A 26,873-nucleotide genomic window follows, 5' to 3' on the forward strand; every position below is an offset into this window, starting at 1 on the left:
TGCAAGGCATGGAAATCAGGCTACGTGGCTGACGTGAACACTGCTTCCTGAAGCGCAGAGCAGCGCCTGTGGTCAACAGTGAGGGATGCTTTCAGAGGATCTCGATCGGGCATACTGCAGGAACCGTCCCTTTAGCAGAGAGAACGCGTATAGGGCAGATGGGCACATGAGCAAAGCAGATGTTAAATGTTTTTAAAAAGCGAGTTAACAATCTCAATTCCCCTTCTGATTTGTCTGCTCAAGCTGCAGCCTATAAACCTGCAAGAAATCAGGAAGGAAACCCTCCTCTGAAGCTGCCTTGACTGAAGCTCCCATAGCCAATGGGAGTGCAGAAAGCACCTCCTTGTGAACTGTGATCACGTGAGAAGGGCTGATGCGAATCCAGGCAGCACACTCCACCCCTTCGTTTGCTTTTGGGGGCTTGTGTTTAATGTGGGTCATTGTGATGAAAGTAGTCTCAGAGTCTCACGTCAAGAGGACAGACAGGGTAGGGATCCTGGAGCTCTTCTTCTGTGTTCTGGCTGCATACCTGAATCCCAGGAAATGGCCTGACATGGTGCCAATTTACTGCCCACCATGCCCAGTCTGTCAAGAGAGTCAGGCGAGGAGGAAAGGAGAGTCGTGCCCCAAACAGGGGCTGGCCGGGGAGTGCTTCGGCCTCCTTCCTTTGGCCCAGATGAAGCAGCTCCGTTCCAGCAGTTGTGTAAGGATAAGAGCTGTGCTCGGGTCAGAACTGGACCCAGCCTGTGCCTGGCTGAGTCTGGCTGGAAGTCGACCTATAAAGGGAAAACAGAGAGAGACGGGAGGGTTTAGATGCTTGAAAATAAAAGAAAATAATAGGTGGCTACTCTCTGAACAGAAAGAGCTCCAAGAAGTCAGCCCCGGAATATTCTAGAGCAGAGGTCAGCAAACTACGGCCCAGGGACCAAATCTAGCCCTCTGCCTGTTCTTGTAAATAAAGTTTTATTGGTACACGGCTAGACCCATTCATTTACAAATTGTCTGTGGCTGCTTCTGAGCCATAACAGAGGAACTGAGTAGTTGGAGCAGAGACCATGTGACCTGCAAAGTCTAAACTATTTGCATTCTGGTCCTTTATAGAATGTGTGCTGACTCATCCTAGAGCCTGTCCACATAAACAATGCAGTAACAGGATTTTATCATCTTTTCACACTGACCCCAGGTAAAAGACTTAAAATTGTATGGAGCCAGAAAAGGCAAGAGACCTTGTCTCAAAGGACTCATGAGGATGAGCCAAGGCCAGAACCCAGATTAACTCTCAGCCCCGTGTTCTGAGGTAGCTGGGGGCAGGGGAGGAAGAGGAAGATGCTGGGGACAAGCCGAAGCACTTGCTAAGGTGGTTTAAAGACCAGAAATAGTTGCACGAGGTGGCTCCAGACCACCTAGCAGTGGAGAGCAACAGAAACCTTCACGGAGAGAAGCATGTCACCTGAGCAGGCACTCTGGGGCTCTATCCTCTGGCTGGCCTGTGGATGTCCAATCAGAGGGGAGGCACCTGGAGCGATCCTAGGTTTCTAGAGAAACAGCCCTGGTCCAAGTTCCGCCACAGAGAATGTGACCCTCCTCACCCTGTGGATTTCGTAAAGTCTCCCCAGATGTCGGCGGTGGCAGTAGTGGCAGGCTTGGGCTGCGGCCAGGACACAGTGGCACCTCCTGTTGATGTCCCCGAGTCCGATGGGCGGGAAGGAAAGAGGAGACAGGAGTCAGATAGCTCTGTTTTTGATTGTCTCAGTAACCCTGAAATCAGTCTCGTGATTCCAGGTGGCTGAGAAACACAACACTCAGAGACGTGCTTTTAGGCAACAGACACCAACAAGGTGCCACACATTTCTACCATAATCACAAGAAAACAGAGAAAGCCACGTACAGGTGGAGGGGAGAGGTGCCCGTGAGGGCGAGTCACATGTCGTCTATCACACATACCTGAAGCTGACCCTGTTTTTAACAGTTTATCTTGGAAATCTGTTTAAAATTTACTAACGCCTGCCCTGGCTTCTTGAATGGAGAATGCCCACCCAAACTGCAAGGTCATCTTCATATAAAGCCCTCAGTCCAGTATCCAGGTCAACCAGCAAAGAAAATTATGTGCCAGACGTCCCGAGTCCTAGAAGCCAAACTGGCTAGGGGTCAGGGAAAGCCTTCCAGAAGAGGTACCACGGAAGCTGGTGTCTGCGTAGCTCTTCACTAAGGTTGGTGGCATGATGGGATTGCAGTGCTGGCTTTTGTTCTTTTCTGGAACCTCCCCTAGTACTGCCCGCTGTCCCTTTGAAGGCCCTGGCCTGCCACCCTCCGCCTTCCAACACAATAGCTATTTCTAATCTGCTCTGGACTGGGAGACCAGACAAAACTCAAGCCCTCAACGGTTCAGTTTTACTGTTCACCAAATGCTTAACGTCTGTTATCTCATTGGAACCTCTCAGCACAGTCCCTGGGGGAGGACAGGCCAGGACTTACGCAGGTCACTTAAGTTTCAGTTTCCTTATCTCTAAAATGGAGACAAGAACAGTGGCTATTTCATAGGCCTGTCTGAGGTTTAAATGTGAATTTATGTGGAATGCTTAGAACAGGCTCAGCACATACTGATGATAATGATGACAATATTAAAACGAGGGCTAACAAATGCGAGCACTTAACAATGTTCTGGGGTGTCGTTCATAAGGGCTATACGTGGATGACCTCGTTAGATCCTCACGAGAAACTTACATTGTAAGTATCATTACTACCCCCATCCTACGGATGAGAAAACTGAGGCACAGAGAAGTGGCAATTATCTGAATATCACGCAAGTGGTAAACTAGAATTTGAACTCAGCCAGTCTGGTTTTGGAGTATACAGTAAGTGCTCAATAAATATCAGCAAGTCATGACTCTCATCGGATACCATTCTGTTTGTAGACATGCTAATTGTCTGTCTTGTATATTAGAACATAAGCCTTTGAGAGCAAGGACTTGGTGCTATACTTGGGAGTATCCCCAGGGCCTAAAATGCCATCTGGCACACAGCAGGGTCTCCATATTGTCTGTTAAAAATGCACCAGCAGCCGAGACGGGCTAAGACAGTGGCTCTCAAACCTCAGGGAGCATACAAATGTTAACAATGCAGATTCCTGCCCTCGCTCCAAGTGATGCCCAGGCAGGTGGTCCTATGACCTCGCTCTGAGAACCAATGTTTAAAGAATAATTCCTAGGGCAGGGGCAGGGGGAGCTGCTGCCTGCTACTCTTGCCACCCTCCTGGGCTGGGGTGCTCCCCATGTGGCTGAGGCTTGAAGCCCAATCTCCATATAGGGGACCCAATGCCCATAGCCCTTAAATGGAAAAAAAGCAGGCTTCCTGCCTCGATCCTGCCCCCAAGAACCTGGTGAGCGCTGTGTGGAGAAAGTGGGCTGCTGACAATCCCCGAGCCTGGGGAAGGCTAGGTGCATTGGGCTGGACCATCAGGAAGGGAGGGGAGGTCGAGGGAATGGGATGGCATCCTGCTCTATCAGAGGCTGGCACAGGCACTAACGTCTAGAATTCTGGGGTTTCTAAAAGGCATTCTTTACATCCTGGAACAAGCACCACACAGCTAGCTTGCCAGGCGAGCTGCCTCTCAGCTGCTCAGCACCCCGATGCCTTACTGAGGGGCTTGCTCCAAACTAAATCTCCAATTTTATTTCCCATCACTCACCCCGGCATACTTATGCTGCATCCATCTCCCTAAATACACCAGATGTTTAAGTCTGAGCCCTATTCAGCTCTTCTGAGTAACAAGCGTCCCCTGTCCCAGTCTCCGTCCTTCAAGGCCTAGCTCAATGCCATCTCTTTCACGAAGCCTCCCCAGATCATGACCGCTGATGGTGAGTCCTCATACAATTGGTCTTTGTGCCCATGATTCAAAGCGTCCTGAGAACAGAGAGCTTGTCTCCATCACCCACTCACTCAAACACCCACTGCACAGCCTCTGGGAACCAGGAACCTACTTGCTGACTTCACGGCAACAAATGAGTCGAAATCTCTGCCCATCGCTGAAGGGGTAAGTGGTGGGCATCAGGGGGCAGAGCAACCCCTTACCCAGTATAGGCAGGATCAGCTTTGCGGTGCTCACCTTCCAGTCTGTCACATACAGGACAGATGGATACAAGAGGAGGGACAGCCATGGGGCCCCAGCTGCCGGGAGGAAAGAGGAACCCACAGTGCAGACTTAGCAACAAGTACGGTCACCCCTGAGCACTGACCTGAACCGGGAGCAGCCGCTGGCTGGACAAGGGATCCCCCCACAGACAAATGCTCGCCGGGGGGAGGGATCAGGGTGGAGGTTTTCCCCCCCGGGGGAGGTGGCAGCAGGCTCAGTCCTCCTGCGCTGGCGGGCCGGGCTCGGGGCGTCCCAGCTGCTCCTTCCTTCTTCTTCACGTTCTAGGGAGGGGAGGAGCGTGAACCAGTCAGTGCCGTTGGAGTTTCCACTGCTACCACGAAAGGCCACGCAGAGGGCCGAGGTGACCCCGGGCCCAAAAGATGGTCAAGAGCCATCCAGCGCTTTCACTGTTACGAGCTGTATTCAATGCCTCACGATTCTAAAACAATCACGAATACATTTAATTTTAAAACCCAGCATCTGATTTCATTAATCATCAGGGAAATGCACACCAAACCTACAATGATATACCATTACGCGCCCACCAGGATGGCTAAGACACAGAATATCAAGGACTGACAAGGGTATGGAGCAACCGGGACACCCAAACACTGCTGCTGGAAGTGTCAACTGGGAAAATGACTTTGAAAAACGGTTTGAAAGAAACTAGAAAGCTGGACACAGGAACTGACGACCCTGCAATTTCCCTCCTAGATACAGACCCAAGAGAAGTGCACATGTGCACGCGCCGAAAGCCACTGGGACGCTGTGCTGGGACGCTGACAGCAGCGCTAGTAACAGCCCCCACTGGAAACCACCCAAACGCCCACCAGCAGGTAAATGGGTAAATAACTGGATACATTCTCGCAATGGCATATGCCACCGCGATGAGAATGAATGAACTACATGCAATGGCGTGGATGCTCTCACAAATACTACACCAGCGAAAGAAAGAAATCACACAGAAGAGTAGAAAGTGTATGATTCGATTAACAAAAACTGAAAACAAAATCTAGGGTATTCAGAGTTAGGACCGTGGTTACCTGAGGTAGGCAGTTACTGGACAGGAGCAGAGAGCGGCTTCCACAGAGCTGCTAATCTGCTTCTTGAGCTGGGGCTTAGCTCGTGGGTGAGTTCAGTTTTGAAAAATTCACTGAGTCCTGCATTTGTAATTTGTGCACTCTCCTGTATGCGTATTACACTTCAATGAAATACTAAGAGAATAAAAACCTGAACACCAAGCATGAGCCACAAACCAGCACCAGCTACAAAGATGAAGATGACCTGGTTCTCTACTCTTAAGGAGAGCAGCAGCTTAATCAAATGCTAAGACTAAGCCCCAAGTCAAAAGCTCCCAAAGAGCTCCATGTGAGTCCAGCTGTGCCGGTTATTTCTAGCTCTATGACTCTGGCAAGTCTCGTAACTTCTCCAAGCCTCAATTTCCTCACCTGTAAAAGGGGAGCATGTTTAATTCATATGAGAAACACTACCTGGCACACAGCTGATGCTCAGTAAATGTTAGTTTCCTCCCAGCAAGAGAAAGAATCACATCCCAACCAGTCCACTGGGTATGACCTGCTTTTTCTCTTAAGGGCCAGTTGGCCAACTTCAAGGTCCCAAATCATCACTAGCATGAAGCAGAAAAGAGGAGAAAGAAATAGTAAGTAAAGAGGAAGAGCATTATTTTAGGGTTACAAAGTTTCTTCAAAAAACAAATCCACTATGGCCATGCCACCCTGAATGTGCCCGATCTCATCTGATCTCAGAAGCTAAGCAGGGTTGGGCCTGGTTAGTACTTGGATGGGAGACCACCTTGGAATATCAGGTGTTGTAGGCATTAAAAAAAAATCCATTTGGTCCTTGGTTCCCCCAAATCAGTTCAACTCCATCCCGTAGAAGGTGAAGGCCAAGTCTTGGCAATCCAGCCAGTCCAACCTTTTCCTCCTCTCACAGGAGCGAACAGGGAAAGCCAGAGGCAGGGCAGCTCAGGACGAAGACACAGGGAGCCAGAACACCACCACCACCTGCAGACGCTGCCCATGACTCCCCATGCCCACTCTGATCCCTTCCTGCCCACAGCACTCCCAAATCTTCCTTTCAAGGCGCAAGGCCAAGACGCAGCTTGGGGTGGGCACTGACCCCAACTCTAACAGCCAGGACAGAACTACCGGCAGTGGCAGCAAGTGACTGATATTCCTTCTCAACTCAGAGGCTTTGCACATGCTGTTCCTTTGTTTGAACCACCCTCTGACCTTTCCTTTCTTCCTTACAGGTCACTTCTTCCAGAAAGCCTTCCTTGGTTTACCTAACTCTGGGCTGCATGCCTTTCCTCTAGGAACTCAGCACTAAGGACATCCCTAGGTCACAGAACCTCTTCTGCCATGTTGTAATCACATTTTGACTTGCCCATCACCGCTCAACTCTGAGCTCTAGGACAGCAGAGGCCTCTTGTTCACCCTCAATGTGGTACCTGGGCAAGGCAGCTGCTCAATAAACATCTGCTGAGCTGCGAGAACCCGCTCTGCCCCAAGAAAGAGTGATAGGCCCAGGGCTGGGCTTGGCGTGGTGGCCACAGGTATCACCTGACTGTGGCCAACACAGCCACGCGAGGGTGGTACTCACTGCAATGTTGAGCTTGATGGTCTGGCCTTCCTTGAAGCCTAGGTCCAATTTGGGGCCTTGGTCTGGGTTCTGGGCTTGTTTTGCAAATTCGCACTGCTGCTTGACCCACCTGGGGAGAAAAAGACAAAGGCGAGGAAGGGACCAGCTGCCCTGCATTAGCACACTCACTTCACTACCTGCCATCAGTCTGGAATGAGACCTTTGTCGCATCAGGTGGCGGAAGAATACAGGCTTGGGAGTTAAGCCCGAATTCAAATCCTGCCTCTGACATTTTAGCTGCATGCTTATCAGTTTCCTCAATAGTAAAATGGAAGGACCATTCTATATGTCTTAAAGCCTGCCATACCGATTAAATGAGATCACTTATGTAGGAGGTCCTAAGACTGGTCTTCAGTGAATCCAAGAAGCTGGCCCTCTACCCCCAGCACCTGGCATGAATGCTAAGACGAGGTCTGGCCCCAGCCCTGCCTCATAGGCTCAGAGGGTACACGGTGAGACAAGACAAATGCTCAGGAAGGACAAAAGTCTCCCACCCTCCATAAGGCATCCAGCCAGCAGCCATTCGGGGTAAGGGCACCAGGACAGGGAAGAGCCACAGGCACCCATGTGAGCAGCTGCACACTCTCTACTTGCTGGAAGCCAGAGGCGGAAGCCTGCAGATGGCAGGAAAGCAGCCTTTCTTGCCCTGCCTCTTAGCTCCAGAAAGGACCAACAGGGCATCTGTTGGGTGGCCTGGGAATCCAAGCATACTTATATCACAGAAGAACAGGCCCCCAAAGGCCATAGGAGCCTGACAAGGACTCTGGCTGCTCTGGGGCCTGGTAAGGGAAGAGATGTGATCCCTCAAAGGCTGGGCCAGCTGACTAGGGTGGTAGAGTCGGGCCTCAGGAAAAGGAGGTGATTTCAAAGCTGAGATGAGGACTAGCAGAGTGCGGAGAAGCTAGTTGTCCCAAAAGACAAGTGGGTTTTCCTGAGGCGCTGCTAGAAGACAAACCACACAGCTGGGTCTCCTAAGCTGGGAAACCATTCTGTCCAGGAAAAAGGAGGAGCCATGAGCATATGTGTCTTGGAACCACTCACTTGAAATGGTCCTGCAATGCAACATTGAAGTCAAAGGCATCACCTCGGTCCCCGAAGCCAATTCCAATAAACGCCCGTCGCCCTGGGGGACAACACATGGTCAGTCTCACCTTCCAGAGGCAGAGAAACCTTTCACAAGAGGAGGAAGTACCAAGACCCTGGCGTACCATTTCCATCTTCAATGCGGATAACGAAGTACCTGCTGGAATCTGTCACACTCTCCACGGCTGTGCCAGGAAATTGATCCACTGGAGCCTGGGCAAAGAGCTCCCCTGAAAGCACAAGTTAGGATGAGCCCTGAGACCCCCCAGCCTGATATTTCTATCATACTACTGGGGCCTTTTTCCTGCGAGGCAGATGGGCAAACCTTACTCTGGGTTCAAATCAAAGCCATTCTGGCTGGAGAGAAGACACAGGAATATAACCAAAGAAAGGTTTAAGTCAGAGGTGGCCTACAGTTTTTAACATTTTTAATTTAACTGTCTAATATTTCAAAATCAAATTACATGTAAAATAATCTAGATTCCTGGTTTCTCTTAAAATCAAAGGCTCTGGCAATGCTGGGCCTCCAACCCCAAATGAGAATGATGGACCGGAGCTGTGGGCCACCTATTCCACCTGCCTTACCCATTCACATTACCTGCCTTCACCCTGGAGGCCCGGAAGCAGGCAGGTCCAGGTATACCATATCTTCAGAAAAGGCCTGGTACCTGGGGCAGGACTACAGAGGAGCCAATGAACCCAGTGGAAAGGAGGCAGGAAGTTTTTGCACCCACAGAAGAATCTGAAGCAGCTTGATTTAATCTACTCTCGGAGACAGGGCAAAAGAATGACTAGTTTGAAAGGAGCCCCTGTGACATGCATCCCCTTGTCCACTGTGACTCTCCAGGGTGCAGTGCAACACACACTTCTGTGAGCATTTACAACTGCCTTCATTTTCTCATATGCTGATCTTTGTTGGTGCTTATTTAACCGAATGTTTTCCACTGAAACCTGTGGTTCAGATGTGACTGTGCAATCCAAGGCTGAACTGAATAAAAAATTGGTGGCCTCTTGTTAATCTCTCCACCTCACTAGTTTTGTACCTGGGGATCTGGGACTCATTTGGATGCCTTCAACCTAGAACAGTGGTTCTCAATCAGGGGTGATTTTGCTTCCCCATCCCCTAAGGGACATCTGGCAATGTCTGGAGACTTTTTTGGTTTCACAGTGACTGGCAACTGAGAGATAAACATCACCCAGTGCGCATGACCCCGAGCTAAGAGAATCCTGGCTGTTATACTAGGTGGTCACCTCAAAGTCAGCTCCTAAGGTCCCCAGAAAACAGGTGTTGCCATTCCCCTGTGACAACATCTAGGACATCCCAGCAAATCCCACAGCCGGAGTTCTCTGGCCTAGCCAGGGCGGCTGTCTCTTTCAACTCCCCTTCAGACAGTACTCACCCCGCCAACCCAATGCTCTAGAACAAATCAAGGCTTTGGGTCACCTTGCAGTTTACAAGGTTTCCAACAACCTTGTGAACTAGGAACTAATGTGATCCCCATTTAGACAAAAAGGAAGCTGAGGCGCCAGAACCTCATCCAAGGTTCCACAGCTCAGACAAAAATGACACAGTTCTAAGAAATTCATTTGCTTGTGACTCTTTGCACTTTGTTCCGCTCCACAAAGAAAAATTTCTACATAGTAGAAAAACAGATGACCAAATGCCGAGGCAATTCACTAGGCAGGAACTGTGCCCAACCCCTGCTCTGGGGCCAGGGCTATTCCAGGTCGTGCTGCCTGCCACAGCTCACCCAGAGGCACTGGTGACCTTCTAAAGAGATTTTCAAACAGATTTTCCCCAAAGTGACATCTGCCAGCTGACCTCAACACAGCCCAGCGTGGCTCATCCTTTCACCAAAGACAAGGCTGAATGGGACAGTTTGCAGCTCTTTCAGTTAACAGGCGTGGTCAATCTGGGGAGTTACCAGTTGGGCAATACACAGAATTCCCGAGTGAGAACCCAAACTCAGCAGCCGAGTGCTGTGCGTCGTCACCCAACTTGTTTCAAGACAACCTCCGGGACTTCCCATTTGGGACCAATCCACAGGCCTTCTCTCCTTGAGCTCTAAAATTAGTATTTTCTTAAGAACTGTCCCAAAGAACAGATGTTTGACAGGAAATACTGCTTTAACACCTGGGAAAGTGGTTCCTACAACTAAAGGTCGGGGAAATGAAGGCTGCTTAAAGGCACACTCAGGTCTTCGATTTCCAGGACAGGTGCCCATGACCATGGAGGGGCCTGGCCAGGCCTGAGCTGCCTCTCCCTTCCCAGAGTGGGAGGCATGGCCCTTCAGCCCCACGCTGGCTTCCCTGCCTTTACCTGAGGTCCTGTCCTCCAGCTTGATGTAGGCCACCTGTCCTTTTGCAGTGATCCGCAGCCGGCCACTCCATGATGGCTGCTCCAGCTGCCACTCCGCAGCCCTACGGGGACAAAAACCACTGAGCCCCTGCCAAAGGCTCCCGCTCCATTACTCCAACGCTGGGGATGGGGAGCACGTGTGGCTGCCTGCTCTAGGCCAGGGGTTGGTGAACTTTCTCTGAAAACGGCCACACGATCTCTGTCACAACCACTCATTGTCGCTGTACAGTGAGAGCAGCCAAAGACAGTACATGAATGTGTTGGTGCTTTCAGTATTTTAACCAAATGGTTCCTACTGAGTGTGGCTGTATTTCAGTGAAACTTTATGAACTCTAAAATCCGAATTTCATAGAATTTTCACATCATGAAATACTCTTATTTTAAAATCTCTCCAACCATTTAAAAACGTAAAAACTATGCTTAGCTTGTGAGCCATGCAAACGTAGTAGGTTGTAGTTTGCTGACCCCCGTTCTAGATTACAGAGACCTTCTCTGAAATAGGACTTCCAGATTTTTTTATTTGTTTTGCAGAGGAAGCTGCTCCTGGGGCCCGTTGTTTGTTTAAGACACTGCTAGGCTGCAGTGGTTAGAGTGACCATCTGGGACCACTGAGACCATCTTAAACGAGAGGGGAGCAGTCATCAGTAGAGAAAGGGAGAGCAATGGTACACATGAAAAAAGTGAGTGGGTGTTCAAGAAACATTTTCAAAGGTATCCTAAGCAGAAAAAAAAACAGGCAACCATGGACCTATCACAATGGCCTCTCTTAGCTCTTTTAAAGCAATAACTTCACAGTTCTAAAAAGCAGCTCAGTAAAACCCCCACACAAGAACTCTAGGTATTTCCAAGAGGCTTTTCTTGGAAGTCCCTAAGCATATGCCAGGACTCTGAGAGACATCGTTAACTGTGGACACAGGTTGTTTGGAAGGGCTCACAAATGCACATTTTCACTTCACAAGTCAGCAGACTTAGTTTCAGTTCCTCTAAGGCAACAGGCCTTAGATTCAGGCTAAGCAGGGCTCTGAGGTTGAAGTGCAGGCGCTGACAGTTTCCGCTATGCCAAACCAGCCAGCCAGTCCTTACACTTGGTAATCTTCCTCTCTGGGGGTCCAAGAGGGGCCCAACCCATCCTTACTGAAGGGGTTGAGGGTAGACGACTGCCCATTCCGGGTTTGGTGCCCCATCTCCAGTATGATGATGAAAAGCAAATGTGTTTTTGTTATTGTTACTTTCATACTATTTTAAAATTATGTTCTGGATGTAGGAGGTGTTCAATAAAATCTTTGTTCATTACAAAATCAGCTATGAACCCATGTTAATCCAACTGGACATTAACAAGAGGCCAGATCTGTGGACCCTCCATCATTCCTATGGTGCAGGCCAATCCTGTATTTCCAAATAACTTGAACAAACATTGCCTTCAAGAGCCACCCCGCTTCCTGTTCTGGCCCAGCAGCACAAAATAGCCATAGGCCAGGCTGTCTGTATCAGCTACACCTCTTTTCTTTTAATATTTTCACCTTCTCTTGATAGATAATACATACATATGGTAACAAAATGCAAACAGTACAAAAAGGTATACAGTGAAAGGCAGTCCCTTTCAAACCCTCGTTCCCCTCCCCTGGGAGTTTCCTGTGATCCCCTCCAGATATTCTGCAAGTATGTGTTTATTGGTCTCAGGAACATTGCTCCAGAGAAATGGGGATGGATTCCTCCCAACTGCCACAGGCACTGATAAGGTATCAGATAGTCCACGCGCAGGCAGCAGGGCAGGGAGGGGTCCCTGGCTTCCGTCATCAGCTTAAAACTGATGGCTGAAAACTTCCCGGGACCGGTCTTTTTGGCCGGTTCTGGGCTCCTTTCCTTCCTCTCCGGGATTTCCGCCTGTGACAGGTCCCCTCCCGCTTAAGGCTTTTCAAGGATCCTATCAAGGCCAGTCAGCTCTAAAAGAAAAAAGGTCTGTGACACCACCACTCCACACCACGTTTAGGGTACCTGGCAGCTCACCGGATCCCCAAGCGCTAGACACCGCTTTAACGCCTTCCCCGCTGCCGGGAGCCCGCTGCGTGGAACCGAGACGGCCGAAAGCCTGGGCTCCCCGCCCTGCTCTGGCCACGAACCGGGAGAAACCGCAGCGTTACCTGCCCCCTCGTCCCTAAACTGGCCGTGGCTGTCCTCGGCTCCCACAGTGGGCGTGTCGGGGGGGCGGGGAAGGGGTTAAGTCGGGACCAGCCTGGCCCGGCGGCGGGCGGTCACCTGTAGCCACGGTTGGTGGCCCGCGGCGGGATGCGGTAGACGTGGACCTCTGGCTTGACGCAGAGAACCGACTCGTACTCGCCCTCCTCCATCTCGGTGCCCGGAGCCCGCCAGACTTCCGGCTCCTTCCCAACCGGGGGAGGGGGGCCGGAAGCGGTGCGACTCTATGACCTAGGTCAGGCTAGAGCGGCAGCTCGCGGGCTTCAGCACCTCGTCGCCCGCTCGCTCGCCCTCTGCTGGCGGCCCTGGCTCAAGACGTGCGGCGGTCGAACCCAGAAATCCACTTGATGAGGACCAGGGCTCTCTGGGGACGTCCTCCTCCCTCAAGGTCTCAGGGGCTGCAGAGAAAAAGTCAATACAGACTCCACCTTTGGTCGTGGGTCAGCCTCATCGCCTCAACAGTTACACCTGGGGCCCAGTTGGCTGAGATTCACAGCTATTTCCACAGCTCACCCCGAAGTCTCAGACTTTCTTCCCCGCTCCAGCATGTCCTTCCTTCTCCTGACTCTGTAAGACTTGACCGAGCCTTCTTCTCCAAAAGAAATCCTTACTTGACCCACCACGCTCAATGTGATGCCCCTACCCTGACACCTTTATCCTAACCTGCCATGTGCCCAGGGCCCACGTGGCCTAGACTCAACAAAGAGTTGTAGTCAAAGAAGCGACGTTTAATAACACAAGTGTGAAACCGAACAAAGAAGCTTTACTTAAAATGGAGTCAGGAGGCCAGAAGAAGGAGTTCTCACGAACTACCATTCCACCTCAATTAGGAACCCAACAGGAAAAGACTACCTTGCATTCCCAACAAGTATTTCTACTACTCCAGCAGGAGGAAGATGTGTCTCCTTCCTCAGCAACAAGCTCAGCCAATGGGAAGCCATCACCACCCTAAACTCCACTTTCTCCCGATGGACGTCATTCGAAGTACCCCTTCCCAACTTCCTCCTTTTTTTTCCTGTAAAATTTTTCTCACTTGTTTGCTGGACTTGCCTATAGTTTTTGCTATAACATGCTCGTTCTGCTTTGCAATTATCTGCTATTCCTGAATAAATCTACTTTTTGCTGGTAAAAATAACTGACCATTTTAAGGTCAACATAAGTAATTTAAAAAGAATCCCAATCTTACCTTGACTTTCTCACAGAATATTATAGGAGATACAAGGCCTAACCATAGTCAGAGTCTCAAAAATCCTTCTCATTCTCTCATTTATTCCACGACAATTTATTGAGTACTTACAGTGTGTCAGGTCCAATGTGTGGCACAGAGAATCCCAAATCTCTTATTCCCTGAGTACTCCCAAATTTTCTCTATCCCCTCCCCTTGAGAGCATCTAGGATTAGCTCTTAAGAGCTGAACTTTGGGGTAGTGTCTCCCATCGGCACCAAGTTCCATCACTTCTGCTCTGGAAGCCAAGCACTGTGAAGGTGGCCCACGGTGACTGTTTTGGGCCTTGCCACGTGGCTGCCACAGGTAGGAAACCTTCCTCTCCTGAACTTTGAAAGGAATCATCACTCTGTGCCAGGGGCAGCCAGGTCTTATAATGTTCAGGGCACTTTCAGTTCAGTCTAACAAAGATGGCATTGAGCACCTACCAGATGCCAGGAGCCAGATGCTGGGGCCACAGAGAGGAGACTGACCCTGCTCCGCCTTCATAGAGCTCACAGATCAGAGGAGACAGACAGGAAAAGACCTCGCTGTGATTCATCTGGCTGCCTTCTTGTAGATCCAGGGACAAGGCGGAGATTTGACGTAAGCAGCTTTCCTTGGTGGCCCCTAGAAATATATATATATCATAGGTCACTTATCTTTCTCTGTTGTATTTTCCAACCATTGTAGACATTTATAAGAGAAGTTCACCCATTTCTCAGATGGGGGAAAACATTTATAAAAGAGCACTCAATACCGAACGATCTTCGAAAAAAAAAAAGTTGATATGTGGAATCTAGACAAGCAAAACAAACAAACGAAAAAATAAAACAGAAACAGACTGATAGATACAGAGAACAAACGGATGGTTGCCAGAGAGGAGGGAGGTGGGGGCATGGGTAAAAAGAGTGAAGGGAATAAGAAGTACAAAGCTCCAGTTATTTAAAAAAGTCTCATGAATATAATGTACAGCATAGAGAAAATAGTCAATATTATTGTAATAACTGTACGGTAATAGATGGTTACTAGGTTTATTGTGGCGATCACATCGTAAAGAATATAAATGTTGATCACTACTATGTATACCTGAAACTAATAAAACATTGAATGTCAACTCTACTTTAACTAAAAAGAAAAAAAAGAACAAAATTGGAGGACTCACACTTCCTGATTCCAAAACTTACTACAAAACTACAGTAATCAAGACAATCTAGTACCGGCATAAGGATAAACATATAGATCAATGGAATAGAAATAAACGCTCACATTTATAGTCAGTTGACTTTTCATAAACATGCTAAGAAAATTCAATACAGAAAGAATAGTCTTTTCAATAAACGATGCTTGGATGAGATATCCACATGAAAAAGAATGAAACTGAACCCCTACCTAACATCGTATACAAAAGTTAATTCAAAATGGATAACAGACCTAAATATAAGAACTAAAACTGTACAACTCTTAGAAGAAAATGTATACATAAATCTCTATGACCTTAGATTTATGCGATAATCAAAAGAATCCAAAGGATTCTTAGTATGACACTAAAAGCAGAAGCAACAAAAGAAAAAAGACACGTAAGTGGGAATTTAACAAAATTTTAAACTTTTGTGCTTCGAAGGACAAAAGAGTGAAAACATTCACATAATGTGAAAAATTAGCAAATTATATATCTGACAAGAGACTTGTATCTAGAATATACAAAAAACCTTTATCATTATATAATAAAAAGACAAATAATCCAATTCATAAATGAACAATGGACCCGAATTGACATTTTTCCAAAGATACACAAATGGCCAATAAGAACCAGAAAAGGTGCTCAACATCATTAGCCATCAGAGAAATGCAAATCAAAACCACAACGAGATGCTACTTTACCCCCACCCCACACCCACTAGGATGGCTAGAATTTTTTTCAAAAGTGGATAATAACAAATGTTGGTGAAGATGTGGAAAAACTGGAACCCTCATTCACTGCTGGTAGGAATGTAAAACGATGCATTCCTACGGTCTGGCAATAACTCAGAAGGCTAAACATAGAGTTACCATATGGCCCAGCAATTCCAATCCTAGGTATATATGTACCCCCCAAAACGAAAACATGTTCATACAAAAATTTGTATGCAAATGCTTATAGCAGCATTATTTATAACAGCCACAAAGCGTAAACAACCCAAATGTCTATCAGCTGATGAATGAATATACAAAATGTGTTATAATGTCCATTAAGAGGAATGAAGGGCTGATACAAGTTACAACGTGGATAAACTTTGAAAACATTTTGCTAAGTGAGAAAAGACAGTCATCAAGGACCACATACTGTGTGATTCCATTTATATGACATGTCCAAAATAGGCAAATCCATGGAGACAGAAAGCAAATTGGTGGTTGCCTAAGGATAGGGGTGGGGTGCAAGGGTTGACGTGATGGCTCAGGGGTGTGGGCTTTCTTTCTGGGGTGACAAAACTGTACTAAGAGTGATGATTGCACAATTCATCAAGGAATATACTGAAAGCCGTTGAATTGTACACTTTAAAAGGGTGAGTTGTATGATATGGGACTTAATCTCAGTGAAGCTGTGAAAGTTAAGAATCAAGTACCCTGAAAGGGGAGGGCAGCCTATATTTGCCACCACCCCCCTCAGTTCTGTCCTCAGATTCCATGCCTTTCTGCTAGGGTTGGGGTCTTCCTCTTCTTGTCCAGATTCTCACAGTTAGTAAGTTCCCGATGGGGACAAAGAGAGGGCTGGATGCCCTCAGGAGCCTCTGCCTCCTTAAAACTTCAGCTTGTGGAATATTGGGGCCTGGGAATTCTGAGGCTGAGGCTGCGCTTTCTGAGGTGGAAAGAGTGAACAATGGGGGGTGTGGCTGAGGGGGTCTGGTGGGGGGAGGTTTCTCCCAGATGGGTCATCCACCCTTGGAGCGGGAATGCTTAGGGAGCCCTAATGGGAGAGAGGCAGGGAGAAGAGAGGGGCTCCAAGGGAGGAAAGAGGGACCTGGTCCCAGTGCTGCCTTCTCCGAGCCAAGTGAGAGCCTAAGTCCTTCGGGAGACTGGAGCTGCCACCTGGGTTGGGGGGGGGTCACCTGGGAGCTTGTAGGGGTGCAGGCCTCACTGCAGGAAGGACTGGAGGGTAGGCAAGGTTAGGAGGGAAGAAGGAGGAAGGAGGGATCTTGGTCAGGAGTTAGGGACACATTTTCTGTGCTCCTGGTAGACTGTGAGAGCCATCAGAACACCTAGTGTATCCTCAAGGCCTGACACTGTGCCCAGCACGGGCACGTGTCTGTTGATTGAGTGAGTAAATGAATAAATGTCTTCTTTGGAGACAAGGTAATACAGAGAGACAAGCAGTCTTGGGAGTCACTCAGGTCTGGGTTTGAATCCACTTCCTCTGTAGGCCAGCCATGTGGTGTCGGATAAGACAGTGGGCTACTATCAGCCTCAGTTTCCTTATCTTTAAAACAGGGCCAAACCCACTGACCTCACAGGGTAGTTAGGGGAATGCTTTTTGCAAATGTGGCCAGCAAATAGAAGGTTCCTCCATGGATGTCGGCTGGCCCGCCATGACTTAAAGTGGAAGAAGCACTTTCAAGAGTTCAAGGTCACACAATCTTGCTGAGGGGTAGGATTTACCCCTAGCAACTAGTTAAGCCTGAAAAGGGGTCTGTGATGTACTCGTAGAAATGGTGTTGACATTGCCTCAAAGGAATTCAGAGGCTAGAGAGAGGGCTGAGGTGGTTGGAAGCTTGGAGAAGAGGCGGGAGCTTGAAGGATGGGGGTGAGGGGTGTTGGGGAGACAGAGAAGTGGGAGGAGGGCGCAGAGCCTGGGGGTCTGTGACATTAGGATTGCAGGAGTCTGCCCAGATTAAAGCAGGTTTGCGTAGAGGGTGGCGGCACAGCAGAATATAAGGTTAGACGGGCGAGGCAGGAGAGACACTCAGAAGGGCTTTAGAAAGGACCGTGTCCAGGGCAGGGTGGGCATGCTTCGGTGAACTACATATTGCCATTGGAGACCTCAGGGTTCCCCAGACAGATGTCCCCAACTCCTGTTCCTTAGCCCCAAGAAGAACTTGGGGGTTTTCATCTGTAGCAGCAGCAACTGTGATGTTCTTGGGGAGTCTCCTTAAAATGCACGTTAGTGTATTAAAGACTCTGAGAAGTCCTGCAGGGAAAGAGTCTGTTTAATTTTAACTCAGCACACTCCAAACACATGTGGCCTCAGAACCTGTTTTTTGTGGTGCACCTTGTAGATCTAATATTCCAAAGAACACTCATTAGGAAATGCTGCTATAGGGGAAAGTGCTTGGGTTTCGGCATCCAACAGAGGCCATGGTTCATTTCCTGCTCTGTGACCTAGTCTGTGTTGGACGTCTCAGTCACTGTGGGCATTAGAAAACGTATGTGGGTGAATTGCATGTGGCTACTTGCTCCCTGGTTTTGCTGTGTTCCCTTCCTGGCCCTGCCTCTTCCCCTGAGCCAGGCTCCCTACATTACAGGCTCCACGTGGACTGCTGGAGAAGTGGTTAGGGAATGGACTTGGTGGAATTTTGACTGGATTTCTCCTGTGGTACCCTCGTTGGCCCTGGCACAATGAACAACAGAAACGCCCAGATGTACACAGAGGGTAGGATCAAGTCTCCAGGGGCCCAGCTGAGTCCTGGCCTTAGGACCACCAGCAACATGGCTGATGTTGAGCCCACCATATCAGAAGTCAGCCAGGTAGGAACCTGCACCTCATTTTCTGACACATCCGCTTCCAAGGACATCTTTCCCCTCCCCTTCCCAGGCTTCCTCCCCAGCTGCTCTAATTAACACTTAGAACCCATTCCAAACTGAATTAGGCAGGAAAGAGAACACATCAGCTTGGATAACTGACAAATCTATCTGTAGACTTCAGGTATGGCTGGATCAAGGTGCTAAATGAGTGTCTCTTCACTCTGCCTTCCTCTGTGCCATTCCCAAGTAGGCTCTCCCTGCAAGATGGTAAGGATTGCCTTGGCCACTCCAGGCTTACATCTTCCTAGCTTACATCCTCTGACTTAGCATCCCCAGCAGGGAGAGAGCTTCTTTGCAATTGCTGACAAAAGTCTGGTATCACTGTTATTGGCCCAGACTGTGGTCATGTACTCATCTCTGAACCAGTCACCACGGCAGGGCAGAGTGGCCTGGATCTCTTGGTATAATGGAGCCAGAGGTGGTAGTCAGTTGGTTCCACTGAGCCCCATTGGCCATTTAGAGAAGGAAAGGTTTTCATGAAAAGAATGCTGGCTTCTGTTACCAGCCAGATGCTGGAGGAGCAAAAGAAGTGCCTAGTTATTCTACCAGGTACCTCCCCTGGCCTCCAGCTCCCCTTATAACGTTTATTCCCCTGACAGCTGCTCGAGGCTTCCATCCACGCCCCTCTCTAGCCCCATCTTAAGCCTCCAACACACTTATCAGCCTCTTTCCATCAATTCTTTTTAAGTGCCAAGTGCCATGAACTGAGAAGCACAGAGAAGACCCTCTACCCATCTAATCTCCCCAGAGCCAAAAAATGTCACCATAAAAAAAATCCAACATTCCCTTGGGTTGAGTATCACTCTCTCCCTATAGCCTCTGTTATAAATCATGGATTCCCCTGGGGGCAGGGAGAGGGCCTGAAGAGAGAATCTCGAAGGGAGGCTGGGGCAAACATTCAGGGCTTCCTTCGCCCACCCATTCATTGTTTTCAACAAGGTAGTCATGGAGTCCAGTCTCACCACTCAACCAGCCGTATGACCTTGGGCATGTCACTGCACCCCTCTAAGCCTCATTGCTCATGTGTGTCATGGTGAGAACTGAAATCCCTAAGGCACATGACACAGGCCCCGCCTCCCAGCAGGTGCCCTCAGTATTGGCTGGCATCAGAATCTTACATTATTACAATTATTGTCAGGTGATAGAGCCAGGTTGTCTGGAGTTTGCTGACTCAGGTGAGGCTTGGAGCTGGTTCTAAGTCATTGGCTCAAGGTCACCCTGCTAGGGAGTGGTGGACTAAAATGGGCTATCACGACCCAGTTCCAGAGCCTGAGCTCTGAAGCAGTGGAAGTTGTTTGTGGAAGCCTCTCTTAGACCTCATGAGTGTCTTGAGGTCCCCAGGGTGCCCTGCCAAGGTGTTCTCAGTGGGATACCTTTGGCTCAGCTGCTACTCGGGACTCCAGGTTTAAGCCAGAGCCATGGGTGCCGACTGACAGCTGCTCACCTGGGCCAGGCCCTGCGCCGCAGCCTCTCTCTCCTGCCTCTTGTCTCATCCCCACCTCTCTTTCCCCAGCTGGGCACAGGGTCTCCCTCTGTCTGAGGCCAGTATAATGCCCAGGAGTGAGGGGAACGTTCCAGAATGAGGTGCCAGTGCCACGGGCATTTTTGTTCCAGGTCGTGCTTCCAGATGCTGTAGGGAAGGGCAGTGGGAAGGAGCCCACATCAGCCACAGAAAGGCCAGAGAAGGGGCCGGGACAAGGAGGAGCATCAGAGGAGGGGCCTCCGGAGCTCAGGACCCAGGAGCAGAGGCATCCGGCAGACCCAGGGTGAGCTGGGGGCTTCCCAGAGGGCAGGTCTAGGAGAGACCCCCCCACAGCCCTCCTAGGGGGGAAAGAGAGGACAGAGGACTCCCAGACCAGGATGGACCCTCCCAGCCTTGGCACCTGAACATCTCTTTCATTGCACAAATAATGCTAAATAATTATTTATGTCAGTCTTTGCCTGAGCTTCCCCACTGGACCACAAGCTTCTGTTTTGTGTCTTATTCAGCCTCAAATCTCTCCTGCCTGGAACTCTGCCTGGCACACAGTAGATGCTCAATAGATATGCATTAACTGAATTAATAGAAGAATGAACAAAAGAGAGTCTGAAAGACACAGAAACATATATTTACATGGAATGATTGTTATTATTTTTGGAATATTGTATGTATTTTTAAATTTGTCTGCAGTGAGAATGTATTCTTTTTAAAAAGAGAAAATCGAAGGAGAGCCAGAGAGAGGCAAAGTGAAAGACTTGGGAAGTAGAAATAGTAAAGACTATTCCTATTTAAATAGGAATTTAAATTTGATTATAACCAAAAACCTCTAAATAACCTCCTCTACAATCAAAGCCAGGTTTGAGTGTCCCAAGACAGGTACCACATACTGCGCTGGTGAAAAATGCAAACCATTTCAACACATTGATTTAAACAACTTGGCAATTTGTTTAAACTGACTTAAAGCTGTCTTTACCTTCTTCCATTTCTAGAAATATGCCCTAAAGAAGTAATTGGAGATGCAAGCAAAGTTTATGCAGAAAATTTTTCACTGTCACATTATTTTAAACACTAAAAAACTTGGAAATGCTAATGTGCCCTAAATGCCTACAGTTAAATAAATTATGATTATCTATAGAATATAGAGTTTTACACTTTCATTAAAAAGCATGTTTATGAAAGATTTTTGGCATGGGATAAATTTAGACTATAATGTTAAATGAAAAAAAGATTGCAAAATTGTCTATGCAATGTAATTTTAAATATGTAAAATTATGCAATTACTCGAAGATGGTAATTAAGTAAATCTCCATACAAATATGCATGTATATCCATAGGGAGAAGCCTGGAAGAAGTACTCCAGAATACTAAAGCGAGATGGATAGGCATAGATTCAAATTCTAAATCGGTTCTCTCTGATTTTTCTTTTTTGCTAAAAAACGATAAATAATAATAACAATCTTAAATCCTAACTCCTCTAAACATGGACATCAAAGTGTCTGTAATTTGGGGAATTCATGTCAGCCCTTCATTTGTTCTCTCAGGCATTAAGTATGCACCTACGGTGTGCCTCGTTCTGCACAGGTAGCTCTGGGAACTACAAAGGAGTAGAGTATAAAACTATATTCCCCAGTCCAGGAGCTGAGGCGTCCCTTTGTCTGTTCTCCCCAGGGAGAAGCAGTCATCTTGGGCCCCTCAGGAAGAGCCGGAGGTGCTGGAAGCAGGCCAGGATCAGGCCAAGCCAGGAAGTGAACTGGGGGTGCTGCCTTCCAGGGTCCCCGCAGCACACGAAGGGCTGCAGCAGCAGAGGTCAGGAAAGGAGAATGAGGACCAGCAGGGGAGACAGCAGAACCCAGGGATGGTGGAGAGTCAGGCCCCCGAGAGCTGCCAGGTAATGTCGGAGAAGACCTGGGCAGGAGGGCATGGCTGACTGATGAGGGAGACAAAGGAACACCCCCGTGCACCCCATTCTGGGGCACTTGTGTCTGCTTCTCTCTGTGCCCTGGAGATGTCAAGTGCAGTCTGTGCAGGTCACTGGGATATTCTGGATAGTCTTGATTGTCCGGAGCAAGCCTTTAAAGCTCGTTTTCAGAGTGAGTGCCCCATGGAATGTCAGCGGGCGCTGGAGGCAGGGAGGAGGTTGGGGCCAGAGTTCTGATACAATTAAAATTGGGATGTGCTGGGTTTAACGAAGCTCAAACAGGCTTCTTTAGGCCAGGACATTCTAGAAACTGTCTTAGCTGGTGAGCCTTGTGGGACCTTGCAAGATACAATTAGAGTACGATGCCTTCTCTAACTTATTTGACTACCAAATATCTTTGTACTTGTGTTTATTTTAACACTTCGTGTTTTTAGACAGCTTCAATGAGGTATAATTGACGTACACTTGCATGTGCTTCAAGTGTATAATTTGATGTTTTGGACATATGTATATATACCCGTGAAACCATCACCACAATCAGGAAGATGAACGTATCCATCACCTCTCAAAAGCGTCCTCGTGCCCCTTTATCATCCCTTCTCCCACCTGCCCTCCATCCCCAGGCAGCCACTGATCTGCATTCTGTCACTATAGATGTCATGTTTCCTAGAATTTTACATAAATGGGAGCATACGTTATTCGTTCTTTTTGACTGGCTTCTTTCAGTCAGCATGATTATTTGGAGATTCATCTGTGTTATTGTGTGGATCAATACTTCATTCTTTTCGTTGCTAACATTCCATTGCATGGACATATCACAATTTCTTCATCCCTGCACCTATTGATGGACATTTGGTTTGTTCCCACTTTTTGGCTATTATAAATAAAATATTCATGTCTATATAGCCACAGGTTTTCATTTCCCTTGAACAAATAAATGCCTACGAGTGAAATGGATCATATGGTATGTGTATGTTTAACTTATTAAAAACTGCCAAACCTTTCTCCAAAGTGGTTGTACCATTCTACGTCCCCATTCGCAGTGTATGAGAATTCCAGTTGCTCCACAGTCTCCCCCCAAATTGGTATGGTCCATCTTTTTAATTCTAAACATTCTAATAGGTGTGTAGTGTGTGGTGGAATCTCGTGGTCTTTATTTTCATTTCCCTAATGACTAGCGATGACGGGCATATTTTCATGTACTTATAGGCCATTTGTATATCTTTTTTGGAGAAGTGTCTATTCAAATAGTTTGCCTATTTTTTTAGCTGGGTTAGTCATTTTATTGTTGATTTATGAGAGTTCTTTACATATTCTGGATATTAGACTCTTACCAGATAGACAATTTATAAATTTTTCATTTTACTCTCTGAATTGTCTTTTCACTTTCTGACTTTTTTTCAATTGGGTTGTTTGTTTTCTTATTATTGAGCTTCAAGAATTCTTATATATACTGAATACAAGTTCTATATCATATATGTAATTCGCAATTGTTTTCTCCTGGTCTGTGAGCTGTCTTTTCCGTTCTCTTAACAGTGACTTTCAAAGAACAAAAGTTCTGAATTTTGATGAAATCGGATTTATCAACTTTTCTTTATGGGTTGCACGTTTGGTGTTATTTCTTAGAAATGTTTGCTTAACCCAAGGGCACATAAAATTTTCTCCTATGTTTTCTTCAAGTTTTATATTCTCAGGTTTAATATGTAGGTTTACGATCCATCTTGAGTTAACTTTTGTGTATAGCGTGAGTGTTGGATCGAGGTTCATTTTTTGCATATGGCTATCCAATCATCCCAGCACCATTTGTTGAAGATTATCCTTTCTCTGTTGAATTTTCACCTTTGTTGAAAATCAGTTGACCATGGAAGTGTGAGTCTATTTCTGGACTCTCTACTTTGTTCCATTCACCTATTTATCTATCTTTATTCCAACACTACACTTTCTTTTTTACAGTAGCTTTACAATAAATCTTGAAATCAGTCAGTGTAAAAATCCTCCTATAAGAAATGCCATGAAGAATTCTTACTCTTTGAAACATCCCTTGGGGAATCCTATTTACCGAGGATGATCTCATTTTCTCCAGGCTCCCAGTCTACCTCTACGGTGAAGCAGTGATCATGACTTTGGGTAGGCTATGCCTCCTATGGGCCTCAATTTCCTCATCCCTCAAAATGGGGCCACCAAACTGTGCTACCTTCTAGGGGTGCTGAGAGAACTCAGTAAGATGATGCTTGCAGTGCCTGGACCAGAGTAACCATGTGATAACTGGTCTCCAGGTGAGTATTGAGGTTCACTTGGGAGCCAGGATGGAGCTCCCCATTTTGGTGTCCTTCTCCTCAGCAGGGCCCAGAGTGGCAGCCCATCCCAGGTCACCAGGCAGCAAATAAGTCAGATATAATGCAATCGACAGAGTCTTCTTGCACCTTGGACAGCTATGGACAGCAACTGGAAGACAAGTCCCCCAAGGAGATAGGCACTCAACACATTATGCCTGGCCCAGGGGGACCTGAGGACAGTTTCCAGGAAGCGATGCCCCTAATTCCTATGATAACTTCAGAGAAAAAGATGGCCAACTCCTTCCCACCATCCACTCCAGGACTTAACACACCCCAAGAAGGGTAAGTCATCCTCTGATGCCACTCCCCACCCTACTCCCTGACCTCAACAGTATTGTTCCTCTGCTAAGTTACAGGTGGGGTAAATTCTAGTTCTGACTGCTCTTGACCTGGTGTAAGACCTTAGGCAAGTCTCTACATGGGGATGTGAGGGAATGAGGAGCCCTTCTGAGATTAGAAGGCTAAGGAGATGAGGCTGGGGTGGTGGACCTGAGTGTCCTGGGAGCTGAGAGAAGGTGGGTGCAAGGGGCAATGCTTGATCTGAGCCCCTCCCGCTTGGGGGTTTCTCCTTCGTTTAGGGGCAAGGCTATGGAGACCAAGCCAGTACTGGGGCCTGTTCCTCCACGAGTAAGTAGAGCCATAGTGGGGATGGGGATGGGGGTAAGAAGATTCAGGAGGAGGAAGGGGGCAGGGGCAGAACAGAAACGGGACAGTGTTTGGAGTCAAACTGGGGAAAGTGTAAGTGTGTGCCTGTGCGTTGGTGTGAGTGTGCACAGGTATGTACGTGCATATATGTGCGTGTTTGCACGTATGCATGTGTTATGCACGTGTGTGCATCTTGGGTGGAGGTCAAGGATGCTCTCACATTCTGAAACCCTTAGGTTCACTCAATACTTAGGTAGTGATATCAGCGTGGATGTCTTCCACTCATTTGCTCTCAGTCACAGCACACAAACCAAAGCTTCCCTACCTCCACCGGTTCTGCCACTTTCCAGTTCTTTGACTTGACTGGGCAGCCTGTGATTACACAGTCATCATTCGTGCCTGTCCTTCTTCTGTATTCACTGGCCAAACCCCGACCTTGGCTAAACCCAGCCACCCACTCACCCTCCACCTGCACTTGAGCAGTTCAACACGTCTGGAGAGAAACCCTGTGTGGTTGATGGGTTTCATGCTGAAGCAATGACCGCTAATGTCAGAAGCTCCTGGCAATCCTCTGCTCTTCCCTGGCCATGATGTTCCCCACCCCCGCTCCAGAATGTCGTTTCCCGACAGCGCTCTCCATGCCTTGCATCTGGGTTGACGATCTGGCCTCATGCCTCACTGAAAGGTGAGAAGCAATAGACAAGAACCAGCACTGCCTCTTCCCACCCCAGCTCTACCACCCCTACTTTCACCTGGTTACAGGAGAAGCCATGAACGTGGGTCTCTGTCCCCATCGACGGCTGGCCCCCCGCTTATTCATTAGCTCTCATTTCCTACCTTTTCTCTCCTTTCCAATCAATCTCTCCATTTCTACAGGATCAGTTCATAAGCATACCAACCTGGATTAATATCTACAATATTAGAAACCACACACAAACACCTCCCTTGGCCCACACGCCCCTCCAGTTATTGACTGTGAGTACATGTTATTGACTGTGAGGACATATTGTACGGGTGGATGGAAGATGGGTCTGAAGGCCATAGGGAGCCACTGCAGGCTCAGAAGCAGGGCCGTGGCAGGAGAAGAGCTACACAGAGGTCGGTCCAACAGCATACACAGGACATAAGGTGCCAGGGAGAAGGGGCTCAGGGAAGGCAGAGGCAGAAATGCAGATGTGGAAGGGTTGAAAAGGGGCAAGGACAGATGTCAGGGCCTTGGCACTATCCTTCACCTGAGCTGGGCACCTGCCAAAAACCAAGCTCAGAGCTGGGTCCCAAAATAATTAAGGAGGTTCTGAGACCCCTCCCTTCCTGGGGCTCAGAATCTGGATCTGAAATGGGACCATGGGCCCTAGACCTTGGCAGCCCGGAGGACCGTGGGAGAGGTGATGACAGACTGTGCTCATGGCTGCCCCCTGGGGTCCCCACCTGGAACCTTCCCCAGAACAATGGAGCATAGGAATTCCAAAACTGCTTCTGTTGTTTGTTTGTATTAACCTGATGGAAACTGAGCATTGGCCCTTAATTCAGAAGAACAATCAATGGAGTCTTTGGCAAGGGGGGAAAGTTGGGTCTCCCTTCTGGGCTGCAGAATTATCAACTATAATCATTTCAACACTATCGTTTGCTGAACACTTACTCTGTACTAAGTGCTTTATTCACATTACCTTGCCCCTTTGATGTCACTGAGAAAAGTGACATAATTGAAATCGTTGGTTAATTTATTGAGGACAATGCACCAGTCATGACATTGGGGACTTGATGCTGAATGGAGCTTACAATCTAGTTGGGGGAGAGACCATTAAAACATGAACAAATAACTCGTTTCTCTGTAGACAGCAATAATGCAAGTCAGGCTAGACAAGGGGAGGGACTTGGAGGCAAACAATGGATTCTCTGCCGGAGTGCTCAGCAGTCTAGGAGGTAACATTTAGGTCGAGACCTGAATGACAGAAAGGCCTGAGCCATGCACAGATCTCAGAGAACATCCTGGGCAGAGCCAGCAGCAGTGGCAAGGCCCTGACGGACATGAGCTTGTCTAGACCAAGCCCAGCAGGAAGGCCAGAGTGGAGGAAGGAAG

The 26,873-nt window shown here is 48.0% G+C and overlaps 2 protein-coding genes and 1 pseudogene across 2 annotated transcripts in view; 2 read left to right on the plus strand and 1 right to left on the minus strand.

Annotated features, from left to right (window-relative positions):
• Positions 1–453: 453 nt before the first annotated feature.
• NECAP2 (NECAP endocytosis associated 2) lies at positions 454–12,663 on the minus strand. The gene is made up of 8 exons (XM_011363483.2): positions 12,492–12,663; positions 10,197–10,297; positions 8,002–8,106; positions 7,835–7,916; positions 6,755–6,863; positions 4,236–4,413; positions 1,590–1,674; positions 454–776 (listed from the first exon to the last, which is right to left on the minus strand). Exons 1-8 carry the CDS (start codon positions 12,581–12,583, stop codon positions 728–730), a joined length of 801 nt encoding a protein of 266 aa, XP_011361785.1. The 5' UTR covers positions 12,584–12,663; the 3' UTR covers positions 454–727.
• Positions 5,851–5,969, plus strand: LOC111742110 (annotated as a pseudogene).
• A 5,565-nt stretch (positions 12,664–18,228) lies between the features above and the next one.
• Positions 18,229–26,873, plus strand: part of SPATA21 (spermatogenesis associated 21) — a 28,188-nt gene continuing 19,543 nt past the window's right edge. Inside the window, exons 1-5 of the mRNA XM_011363607.2 lie at positions 18,229–18,357; positions 20,029–20,180; positions 21,563–21,782; positions 24,153–24,430; positions 24,727–24,775. Coding sequence (XP_011361909.1) covers positions 18,229–18,357; positions 20,029–20,180; positions 21,563–21,782; positions 24,153–24,430; positions 24,727–24,775 — 828 coding nt within the window. The remainder of the gene's footprint in view (positions 18,358–20,028; positions 20,181–21,562; positions 21,783–24,152; positions 24,431–24,726; positions 24,776–26,873) is intronic.

The sequence above is a fragment of the Pteropus vampyrus genome, unplaced genomic scaffold, assembly GCF_000151845.1.
Source record: "Pteropus vampyrus isolate Shadow unplaced genomic scaffold, Pvam_2.0 Scaffold86, whole genome shotgun sequence".
NCBI classification, from domain to species: Eukaryota; Metazoa; Chordata; class Mammalia; order Chiroptera; family Pteropodidae; genus Pteropus; species Pteropus vampyrus.